General features: G+C 42.5%; 1 protein-coding gene across 1 annotated transcript in view; it reads left to right on the top strand.

The window, feature by feature from the left end:
- KIF3C (kinesin family member 3C) overlaps positions 1 to 11850 on the top strand; it is a 36549-nt gene extending 24699 nt beyond the window's left edge. The window contains exons 7-9 of the mRNA XM_055399348.2: positions 8652 to 8760; positions 8920 to 9092; positions 9329 to 11850. Coding sequence (XP_055255323.1) covers positions 8652 to 8760; positions 8920 to 9092; positions 9329 to 9422 — 376 coding nt within the window. The 3' untranslated portion in view covers positions 9423 to 11850. The remainder of the gene's footprint in view (positions 1 to 8651; positions 8761 to 8919; positions 9093 to 9328) is intronic.
- The last annotated feature ends 734 nt before the right edge of the window (positions 11851 to 12584 follow it).

Genomic DNA, 12584 nt, shown 5'->3' with positions numbered 1-12584 from the left:
TCCTGCCCAAATCCTGCAGTCAGTAGCTTTGCTTACTGTTGAATTATCGCATCTCCTAGCCTAGTAAGGCAAAGAGAAAGATTCAGTGTTTTCTTTGTCATTGGGAAGCCTAAAAATTTGGTTCATTCCTCAAAAGCTGCTTGCTTTAACTTACTCTGCAGTGTTTTCATTTCCATGACTCTTTGGGAAGAACCAGTCTTGACATACATACCCCATGTGTAAGTTTGTAAGTAGCCAGTTCATGAGTAAAGGACTTTTCATTGGTGTCAGTTTGGATTTAAAATCCACCTTTCCAATCTTAAGTGGAGAACTGTTGTAGTATATCATTTATTGCAGACATTCTCCATCCTGGCTTCATCTGGAATCACCTCTGAGCTGGGCTCCAGAGAATCTGATTTAAGGGGTCTTGTGGGTGGATCCCAGGACTTTTTTTTTTTAATTGTTTTTTCAAAGTCTCCAGCTGATTCTACTGGGAAACTAGGTTCAGAAACTACTGTTTCATTGCCATCTACTGGAGGAAGATGCTGGTGAGGCTTCTGCTTTGTAAGATTATTTTGTGCTTACAAAGTTCTTGAGCTGAAAGTTTGTAGGCAGAGGAATTTCTTTACATTAGACAGAGATGGATGAGAGAAGCTCTGAAAAGGTATGTTGGTGTTTTTTTTTGCCTTACTGGCTGACTTTATTTTTAAAAATTTTTATTGGGGTATAGTTGATTTATATTTGAATTTTTAATTTTGAAAATCAAGAATAATACAAAGAATTCCTGTCTGCCTTTCACCAAACTCCCCAGTTGTTAGCATCTTGCCACATCTTGCTTGATTAATCCCCTGCCCCCAACAATTTGAGATTAAGTTGCAGACAGTCAACCCTTTACCCATATTTCCTAAGAACAAGGACATTCTCTTACATAACCACAGTACAGTGATCAGATTCAGGAAATTCTGTATTGACACCAGATGAATACACAACAAGCAATATTCAATTTCAGCCAGTTATCTCAATAATATCCATTAAGGCAATTCTTTCCCACCAGCACCAGCCCACCTGTGATGGTGCATTGCATTTAATTGTCATGCCTCTTCCTTTAATCTGGAACTGAAAAGGGATCTTGATTTGAGTTTTGTAAATTTCATGCTTCAGAGGAGTTTATTCGTTTCTCAAAACATTGTCCCTGCAATTTTTACTTGACTGCCTAAGCACACAATCCAGACTTCAAAGCATGGTGGTACTTTGCCTGAAGCTAAAATACACTTTCTGCTTAATGTTTATGAATTTCCATTCTTTTTTCTATTTTTTTTAAGTTTACTTTCTTCCTATTACTGAAATAACTTTAAATTTTTTTAAACTTTAAAAATAACTTTTTGCAAAAATAAAGTGGTTTGCATACACTGAAAAACCATATACAGACTTAAAAAAATTAAAACAGCTATCTTAAAATAGCACATGTTAAATAATATTTAGAGTAGATACTAGTAACAGCTTGTAAAATAGAAGTCCTCTAGTTAGTATCTTTGCTTACTGTTGAATTATTCCCTCTCCTGCTTAGTAAGGCAAAGAGAGAAAGATTCAGTGTTTTCTTTGTCATTGGGAAGCCTAAAAATTTGACTCATTCCTCAAAAGCTGCTTGCTTTTGTTTACTCTGTAGTGTTTTCATTTCCATAACTTTTTTGGAAGAACCAGTGTACATACCCTGTTGGCTTAAATCTCCGTGCAGTTGTTCACCAGCCCGCATTTGTATGTCTCCATTAGCAGCTTTCTGATTGGATCCCAAATGGACTGTGTTCCCATAAAATTTTATATTAAAATTGTAAACATATAAATACTTTCACAAGCTTTTTCAAAGTTACAGTTAAGTATATTCACAACTTAACCATGCTATTTCATACAGAATCTGTATGTACCTCTTTGGAATGCAGAGTATATATTTTGTGCAGAAAATAATCTGGGTGAGGGTAAAAGTATTAAGGCAATTGTGACATCCCAGTGTTCTCCACTGTACTTAAATATGGTTGATATAAACAGGTATTACAGATTTCTTTAAGAAAAAATTCCAATAGATAAATTACTTCAAAAAGACTTATTAATAAATACCAGGTAGTCAACTACATGCTATTCTGAATTACTGCTCCAAATTATTTTCTTTTTTAATGTCACCCGTCCATTGTCTGATAACTGCAATAAATAATATTTATCTCAGAACTTTTAAAAAAATCACAGAAATACAACAGAGAAGTAGTAACAGATCTAGGAAGATTTTTATGAAAGCAGTTTTTTTTCCACATCAGTTGGTGGTTAAAGTAAAAACACTTTCCTCCTAATTGGAATTCCCAAGTGAGATAATGACTCAGCACAGGGTAGCATCCTGGTGTCAGAGTCACTGGCCTGAATCTGTGCCCCAAGCCCCTCCTTTCACAGCCAGAGAGGGGAGGGCCTTGGATGCAACTTCCCCCATTTCAGGGAGCTCTGGGGCCTGAGACTGTGGAACAAGCTGCCTCTCTCTGGGAGGACTGGGTCCCACTGTTTGCAATATAACTTGATCAGGGCTGAAAACCTCTTCTGTCCCAAAGCATATTTAACTAATGAAGGCATTGTCCCATTTGCCCAGTTCACCTGTGGAGTATATGCTTCACTTTGGCCTGTGGTGTTCTGGGGATGAGACACCGAAGGCTGCTCAAAATGAGAGGACAAAAGCATTGTTGGAAAGAAAGTAGCTAAAGTCATGCTGTCTCTCTAGAAAGCTTTTGCTGGGAAAACATTTCGTCTCCTCTAGCTGCAGGCATTTACCCCCACATTCTTCGCCAAGCTTCTTTCTAAAACAAGGAGCTATTGTCGGGGAGCTCTTGAAACACACTCGTGTCAACTTATTTTGGAAGTCTGTCCCTTTTTCTTTTTTCTCCACTGTCTCTCACTGATATACAGTAACTTCAGGTGAAGTCTGTTCCACAATCGCAAATAATTTTGGTTAAAGTTACTTTGAAAAAAATCTTGGCAGCCACCTTCAACCATCAGAGTTTTACAAGTAGGACCTTTTGTGTTTGGCTTCTCATAATAGACTTTATTTTTAATTGTATTTATACACAACTGTCTTCTAAGGGTTGTATATTTGGCAGTGTCTATAGCCCATGATTTGCGGTTCAAAAATTCTATTTGTAACTTTAGCCCTTAGCTCTTTGCATTCCTGGACACCCTAGATTCTTTTCAGAGCGTCACAGTGCAGTAGAAAGAGGCTGGATTTGGGATGTAGAGCATTCGGAATTCTGGTCCCTGCTCTGCCTTGAGAAGGTTTCTTAACTTCTCTGAACCCATGTTTCTTTACCTGCAAAGTCAGGATAATGAAACAAAAATCCCTGTAGGACTGTCAAGATTGAAATGAAATAATGCGCGTGTGTCTGTGTGTGTTGGGGAGGTGGGGGGCTGTTCTAGGCCACGACCTCTCACAGAGGAGATGGTCCATAAATGGTTGCTGTCATACCAATAAGCCAACAGGATGATTTTGGGGACTCCAGAGAAACCAGTTTGTCATCATCCCTTACAAGTGCCAGTTTGATTTGTTGCTTTTGTTTTAGATTTTTATTTTTAAATCAGACTGCCTCCAAGTTTAGAGAGAGCATTCCTTGCTCTAAACAGAATAAGGATAGAAGGTTAAGCTGGTTTTGTTACAGAGGCAAAGTTTACCTCGTCAGAACATTCTCAGCTCTGGGTTGAGTCCCTAGATTTGTTCCCAGGCCTGTGAAAACTGAAAAAGAATCTGAAACAAGGAGAATTTTTTGCCTTCCCAGGCAGGCGGTGAGCCATGTGGAGGGGCGGGGGGAGTTCAGATGTGCCAGGGGATGCTGCAAGGTGGACAGCTGACCTACAGCGACCGGGGGGACCTGATCGGTCATGGAGAAAAGTCAGATTTGCTGTGGTGGGTGCTTGTAAAGGACGTGGAAGGAGAAAACACATCCTGTGATGTTGGCTGCTGGTTTTCAGAACAGAAGAAAGGTATGGTGAGCAGACAGCTGGCAATGAGATTGGGATCAGCCTCTGAGATGGGACTGATATTTTTAATATTAAGGGGAGAATATATATCATCTTTTGATAGAAACTATGAGGAGAGAGTGTCCTAAGGGAACTCTGAGGATCTACTAAGCACAGGATAACTGCTGTGGCTTTCTTTTGGGAGGGGTGGATACTCCAGAGCCAGGCCTCCATTCTGGGCTGTCAGCCACAACCTGCTTACTACAGAGGTATCAATCATGGAAAGTAGGCCTGGGGCAGAGAGAGAGGAGATGGGAAGTTTGGTGTCCCAATTACAGACTCCCCTCCCCCACCCCCTTCTTCCCTCCTGCCACCCAGAATAGCCCTGGCATCTTTATTGGGTCAGGCTGCCAATTCACACTGATCCACGGCTCTGCTCGTCCAGCCCTGTTCGCTTGTCCTGTCCCCAGAGCCTGCAGCCTTCAAGGCACGCTGAGGCCCAGACAGTTCTGTGTGTGCTCCTGAAAGACAGCATGGCATCCTAAAAGGAGCATTTGGGAAGGTTCAGTTCCCAGTCTGTTTCTAGTTGTATGACCTTGGGCGCACAAGGCATTTCACTTTTCTGAGCCTCAGTCTCCTTGTCTGTCCCATCTGAACCTCAGGAAGTTGTAAAGTTTGAATGACATATACCTTATAAATGGTAAGCTATTATTTTACTGATATTCCTGCTCCTCTCCACCAAATGCCACCTCCCCACCTCTCAGAGGGTCCATAGCAGCAGAGCAAGCTGGGGCTTCTACAGCCTTCTCCTTCCTTCCTTTTGATCTATGAAGAGGGGTTGGTGGGAACTCCAAGTGGAGTCCAGCATTCTTTTAGATAAAACCTGAGACTGTGGTTTTTCACTACTTGCTGTGGCAGAAGGCTGGCATTGTTCTGTCAGGTCCTGCACGGCTTGTTCTCCTAGTCAAGGACAGAATGTCCTATCTCTGAGTTACTCAGCCTGTTTCTTCTCTTCTGTCTTCTGTCTGCCTTTTGGTTTTTTTCACTGCTCATTCGTATCCCTGTTTGAAATTAGCAAGTGGAGCTGAGAATAAATAATCATCACAGCTGCCATGTATTGAGCCCTTGCAGTGTACTGTGCTACGTGCTTGTCTTGTTAATCTCAGCAGTTCTGTAGGATGGTGATGAGATATCTGAAGCTCAGAGATAATAAGCTGCTTCCCAAGGTAACAAAGCTTAAGGGGTAGAGCCAGCATTCAAACCTGGATCTGCCTGACTCTAAACCCTGTTAATTTTTTAGTGGAAATAACTGTCTTGTTTTCTTTCCTGTTTTTATTTGTTTTGAATAATCAAATACCTCACACTCATTAAGTTGCTGAGAGTAAAAAGTCTAACATACTATGAGTTGGCCAGAATATAAAGCAATGGAAACTTTCTTGCAGGTATATAGCCACTTTGGCAATATCTAGTAAAACTGAAGATGCACTTTGGAACCATTCCATTCCTGGGTATATACCCCAAAGAAACTGTTGAATATATACTTAAAGATATCTGTACATACAGAAATCTTTACAACAGCACTGTGTTAAATAGGGAGAGAGAAAAAGGAATTGAACTAGATGATCAACAAGAGAATATATAGGGACTTCCCTGGAGGTGGAAAGACTCTGCACTCGCAGTGCAGGAGGCCCAGGTTCAGTCCCTGATCGGGGAACTAGATCCCACGTGCTGCAATGAAGACTGAAGATCTCGCAAGCTGCAACTAAGACCTAGTGTGGCCAAATAAATAAATAATTAAAAAAAGAATATATAAAAAAACATAAAATGCTATATTGAAACCTTAAGATAATATAGTTAAACTGTAATCATCTAATCTACAGCAGCATGGATAAATATACAAGACATGTTTGGGCACACAAAAAATGTATCTACTATACAGTACAAAATTTAGAAATAGGCATACAACACTATATTATTTATGAATATATACATATATAAATAAATATAAAAACATGCCTGACAATAATCACCAAACTCAAGAGAGGGATTAATTCTGGAGAAGGAAAGTCTTAAAAACTGTGCCTATATTTTACTTCTCAAAAAAGATTTGGTGTTAAGTATAACAAAATGTTAAGATTTAGCAAAACTGGATAGTAGGTAAACAGATATGTATTATTTTCTGTGCTTTTCTGAGTATTTGAAATAACTTATTAGATAGAAACTTATACACATACATTTAAAAAATTGTAAAACCATCCGAAGACAATTACTATTAACGTTTTGTTGAATATCCAAACTTCTTTCTAAGCATCCACACATGTATACACACTTCTTTAAAATCAAAACAAATTCATCTTTTTATTTGCTTTTTTACTTAATATGTTGTAGAAATCTTTTCATGGCTACATAAAGCCAAAAACAATATGACTTCATAATATTCCTTCATATGACTGAATAACAATTTAACTTGTCCATTCCAGTTCACATTTGGTTTGTTTCTAATTGTTTGCAAATAATATTGCAGCAAACATCCCAAATTTTTGACCCCATCTCTGATTATTTCCTTAGGGAAATTCCTAGGAATGGGAATTTGGGTCAAAGAATATGCATGTTTTAAAAGCCAAGCCTGAGTTTTGTTTGTTTTATAAGTAATAGCTTTATTGAGATATAAACCATACATAAAGTTCACCATCTTAAAGTATATTATTCAGTGGATTTTAGTATATTCACAGTTATATAACAACACCACTGTCTAATTCCAGAACATTTTCATCACGCCAAAAAGAAAGCACAAACCCATTAGCTCCCTAGTGTCCCCATCCCTAGAAAACCACCAGTCTATCCACTTTCTGTCTCTATGGACTTGCCTATTCCAGATAGTTCATATAAATGGAATCATACAACATGTGGTCTTTTATATCTACTGTCTTTCACTTGGCAAAATGTTTTCAAGGTTCTTCTACATTGTAGCATGCATCAGTCCTTCATTCCTTTTTGTTGCTGAATAATATTCCATTCTATGATATTCCACATTTTGTTTATTTTTCATAAATGGTCATTTGGGTTATTTCTACTTTTTGGCTATTGTGAATAATTCTTTGAACGTTCATGTACAAGTTTTTGTAGGGCATATGTTTTCAGTTTTCTTGACTATGTACCTCTAGTAATAGCAGTACCAGCTCTATGTTTAACTTTTTGAAGAACCGCTATACTGTTCGCAAAGAGGCTGCATCATTTTATATTCCCACCAACAATGCCTGGAGGGTCCAATTTCTCCGTGTCTTCACCAACATGTGTTATTATCTGTCTTCCAGAATTATAGTTATCCTAGTAGCCAATGAGATATCATGAAGTGGTATCTCACTGTGGGTTTGATTTGCATTTTCATAATAACTAATAGTGTTGAGCATCTTTTCATGTGCTTATTGGCCATTATATATTTTCTTTGGAGAAATGGCTATCCAAATCCTTTGTCCAGCTTTAAACTGGAATATTTGTCTTTTTATTGTCGATTTATAAGAGTTATTTATAGATTCTAAATACAACTCATGTATCGTATGGATGATTTACAGATAATTTCTCCCATTTTATAAGGTCATGAAGATTTACTCCTTTGTTTTACCTAAGAGTCTTAGAGGTTTAGCACTTACATTGAAGTCTATGATTAATATTTAAGTTAGTTTTTTATATATGGTACAAGGGAAGAATCCAACTTCATTTTTGTGTGTGTGGCTATCCAACTGTACCTGTGCCATTTGCTGAAGAGACTGTTCATACCCCATTGAATAGTCTTGGTACCTTTATAGAGAATCAGTTGCTTGTAATATAAGGGTTTATTTTTAGATTCTTAATTCTGTTCCATTGATCCTTATGTCTTTCCTTATGCCAGTATCACACAGTCTTCATTACTGTAACTTTGTAATTTTTAATTTTTTATTAATGTATAGTTGAATTACATATATGTAATTATGTACAACATATAATTACATATGTGTTGTAATAAGTTTTAAGGGGCTTCCCTTATAACTCAGTTGGTAAAGAATCTGCCTGCAATGCAAGAGACTCGGGTTCAATCCCTTGGTCAGAAAGATCCCCTGGAGAAGGAAATGACAGCCCAGTCCAGTATTCTTGCCTGGAGAATCCCACAGTCAGAGGAGCCTTGCAGGCTACAGTCCATGGGGTTGCAAAAGATGGACACAATTTAGTGACTAAACCACCACCAATAAGTTTTGAAACTGGAAAAATGTGAAGCTTCTCCCTTTGTTCTTTTTCAAGATTGTTTTGGCTATTTTGGAACTCTTGCATTTCAAGCCTGAGTTTCTAATCATTTTATTGTGTTAAAACCTATGAAAGAAAATGTAAAGCAGAACCACTAATTCATGGTTCTGTGTAGTATGTGAAGTCAGTCTGTGAGTCTGACAGCTAAAATAAGATTGGATTGCCTTTCTTCATTCCAGTCTTCAGTCAGACCTTTTCACTGTGGAAAAGAATTGAAGCAACAGAGTGAAGAAATGTCTTCTTGTATTATACACTTTTGAGTTTCAGACTGTAATAGAGCAAAGAGAAGCAAATTCCAGAACTTGCAGTCTGTGCGGCCTCCTGACTACCTGAATGATATGTAATCCTTCATGATATCACTCTCCCTTTGTGTTCAGAGGAAACTGATTTAAAATACAGCCTCTTCCCTACAGCAATAGCAGCCAAATGAAGAAGCGGCCAACGTCTGCAGTGGGCTACAAGAGGCCGATCAGCCAGTATGCTCGGGTTGCCATGGCAATGGGGTCCCACCCCAGGTACAGGGTAAGAAGCTGGGAAATAGAAAGGGTGGGTGGATGCTTGCAACCGCTGCTTCCTCTACCTGCCTCATCATCCTTGCTACTCCCATTATCTCCCCGAGTGCCCAGAAGATGCTGGCCATCAGGACCAGTGCTCACCTCTGGCCTGATATTCCCACCACAGGCAGAGAACATCATGTTTCTGGAGTTGGATGTGTCTCCGCCAGCGGTCTTTGAGATGGAATTCTCTCACGACCAAGACCAAGACCCCCGTGCACTACACATGGAGAGGCTCATGCGGTTGGACAGCTTTCTGGAAAGACCTTCCACGTCTAAAGTCCGGAAGTCCAGATCCTGGTCAGTACCATCATGGTCAGAGTGGGCAATGGACTTAGCACGGAAACCACAGTGGGGGAAGGGGAACTGGTGGACGTTGAGGAGGGTTGTGGTTGTACCCAAAGGGCGTAAAGGGAGACTGACAACTGGGGCTGCGGGGACTGAGTTCCTACAGCGACAGGATGAGGGAAAGAAAAGTTCTCACTTTTTTCTGTTTTCTGCACCCCAACCCCCCAACCTCATCCGCACCCCTGCAGGTGCCAGAGTCCTCAGCGGCCTCCACCTCCCACCGCGCACGCCTCGCTGGCCGCCTCTGCTGCTCTGCGCCCGACAGTGCTCGACCACGAGTGACACCCTTCCGTCGGGCTTGCCCCGTCCCCCCGCCCAGACCCCCAGGGACGGGGTGGCCAACCCCGGCTCATCTCGCTGCCGCTCGGTGTGCGTGCGTGTGTGTGCGTGTGCGGGCGCATGTGCGTGTGCGTATGTGGGGGGGACCCCGGCAGGCGTGCCTCTGCCGGCTCTTAGCCTCCTTTATTTAATTAATGTTATTTATTCGTGGAACTCAGTTCGTGTGGGAGAGGAGCCCTCGCCTGACCCTGCCGTGCTCACCGCCCAGCCTCCTCCTCCTCTTGACTGTAGACCCCACCCCGCTGCCCCGGTCAGACCTCACTCTCCTCCGGTCAGTTGCGCCCAGAAGGGAAGACGCAGGTGCCTATGTGTATTTTTGTCTATCTGGCTTGTCCCGGAATCTCCCATCTCCTCCTGCGCCGCTGGTGAGCAGCTGCTGAGCGCTTTCTGGGACTAGAGAAATACAAGGAAGACACATCCATCCTGCTGATGGTGGGCGTGTGCTCCCGGCGGAGCGAGAGCCCCACGCTCCGCTTTCCGGGCTTCAAACAGCCTCTTTCCGCTTCTCGGGCTCCTTATCAAGGACTCCAGTGACCCCGTCTGCACAGCCCATGCTTTTCAGCTTTGGCAAGAACTCATGGCTTCCCAAACTGCTTCCTGCCCACCTTCCCAACTTGGGGAAGAGAACTGTGAACCGACCAGTCGCTGCCTCCTCGGGACCTCCGGGACGTGGAACAGTAATGGAGACGGTGTGGACAGTCATCGAGGGACGTCCATTTGTTTCCGTTCCCTCTGAGAAGTCACTTTGGCTGACAAGGAATCAGGCCAACTCTCCATCTTTGAGATGCTGCTTCTTCCAGCCCTCATCATTCCCTGCAGCTACCTGCATCCCCTCTACTAGTGGGAGGATCAGTGTCCTCCCTCTGGCTAAACAAAGGTACCGGAATCTGATGCTTCTCCCCGCTCATGGAGCACAGGAGATGGAGACCCAGGCACAACCTGCCAACTCTGCCCATTACCCCTGTTCCTGAATCACATTTGTTGGGCACTGTTTTGTTGACAAGACTGACCCTTCAGCATTGTGCAAATTGGTCCCTAAGGAAATCCTCTCACTTCCCTTTGTGACATCCCAAGATGTCTCTGGGTATCTCGGGTAAATTTCTACCAAAAAGAAAGATTAATTTTCATTGACTTACCTTTTAAGTGTATATTTTGGTGGAAGAGTGAAGAGGTAGTCATGAATGAAAACACATAGTTTGGGACTGCAAAAAGACCAATATGGAGTCTCCAGTTAATAGAATATGAGGAGTTTAGTCTCTGGGGAAAGGCATGAAACTGACAGGGCTGCCTGAAATTTGGTGTGTGGGAGGTGGCGGTAGGGAGTGACTACCTGGTTATTCTCTTTCCATCAGGAAATGAACCCTTCTTGCACACAGCTCAGTTTCTGCCCTGAGGACCAAGCTGTGGTTTGGTTTACTTCAATGATGCTATATCATTGCTGCTCTAACTATGACACCAGGTGGTTGGGCCATTCATTTTCCACTGGCTCCTGTCCTTCAAGGAAACAACGTTTTTCATCAGAGCCCAGAAAATGATTTGAGACTCAGGATTCAGATCAGAGATTCGGCTGTGGCTAGGACAGGAGTGGCGTGTAGAAATTTTCCAGGTGGCCTGGACACAGAGGGACCTCCAGGCCTGCGTTGAGCAGCCTCTCCCACTGACCTCTTTCTTGTTTGTGGATGAAACCTCACGTGTTACCCTGATTCATCACTTGGACACATTGACTGCATTGTCTGCTCACTTGACCCTCACAGTCTTATAGCACAATGTACCCAACTTCCCCACCCCCAGTCGGAGGGCTGGGCCCAAGGTGTGGTCAGAGGAGGAGCTCCTGCCTGCAGTTTTGTGTATGTGTGTGTGTGTGTGCGTGCGTGTTTATGTGTGTGTGTGTGTTTACCTCCACAGGGGACACTTTACACTCCGTGTAAGATATGCTGGGAACAGGGCCACCGGGGTGGCTGGATCTCAGTCTCTCCGTCTCTCTTTCTCTTCTTTTCCTTTTGATGTATCCAACACTTGGTTGACAAAGTAAGGGCCTTGATTAGGACCAAATTTCCATGTTTGTTGCTATGGTCTTTATTTAGGACAGTGATTAACAATGCAGTGGTCCGTTCTTTTCACTCTATACAGTTGACGATACAGGACATATGTAATATATAAATATATATATAAAACATTACCCTCTGTCTCCTTGGCTTAGGATGAGATCTCTCTGTCAAGCTGAAATGCACCTGCAGCTCAATGCTGCCAGCAGCCTGCAGGCCCCAGCCCTGTTCAAATTAACAGTCGATAATAAAGGAATGAGTATCGTTACAAAGTTGGTTGCCTGCCTTCTCTTCCCTTTGACTTTTTCTGCGTTTCTTTTTTATGGTCTCCCTTCTTTCTCTTCCTTGGTTTTTTCCAAGAGGGCTTCAAGAGTATTTGGAGCCCAGTGGGAGTGATCAGCACCTGGGAACACTGGCTACTTCTTAACAGGGGCTCCATCTGAGCAGTGGGGCCAAAGGGGCAGGGGTCGGGCTCTAGGCTGAAGCCTTTGCCCGAGTTATGGCAGCAGCTGTTCGTGTTCTAGGCTGAAGCCAGTGCCTGAGTTATGGCAGCAGCTGTTCGTGTTCTAAGCTAGTAGTTATGGCAGCAGCTGTTCGTGTTCTAGGCTAGCAGTCCCCTCCCAGTTAGTTTTGAGCTATGAGCAGATTTCAGAGCTGCCTAGATGCTGTCCACATTAGTATCATTTCAGTTGCTGTCCAGATTAGTATCATTTCAGTAGCTCTGCCCCTTCTGTTTCTCTATCAGCCAAAAGAGATTAAAATGGGCAATAATGTGGGAAAAGCACATCCATATGCCTGGCACATAGTGGGTACTGAATTAAAATAATTAAAAACTAGCTTCCCCTTACCCTGTCTTCCCAGGGCTTCTTTTCCTCCCTCTGAGTTTGTCTGGTGGCTCCCTGTAGTGTGGCAATCTTATAGGAAATGAGAAGTAGTTGCTGCTAAAAAAATGTGAAGCCCAGGGAGTTGCCTGGCAGTCCAGTGGTGGGGCCCAGGTTAGATCGCTGGTCAGGGAACTAAGATCCCACAGGCCCCGTGGCACAGCAAAAAAATATAAAAC

The sequence above is a fragment of the Moschus berezovskii genome, chromosome 11, assembly GCF_049115385.1.
Source record: "Moschus berezovskii isolate FMDL1 chromosome 11, NW_MosBer_1.0, whole genome shotgun sequence".
NCBI classification, from domain to species: Eukaryota; Metazoa; Chordata; class Mammalia; order Artiodactyla; family Moschidae; genus Moschus; species Moschus berezovskii.
Note: the sequence above shows the minus strand (reverse complement) of the source record. Positions and strands in the feature narration are given on the sequence as shown.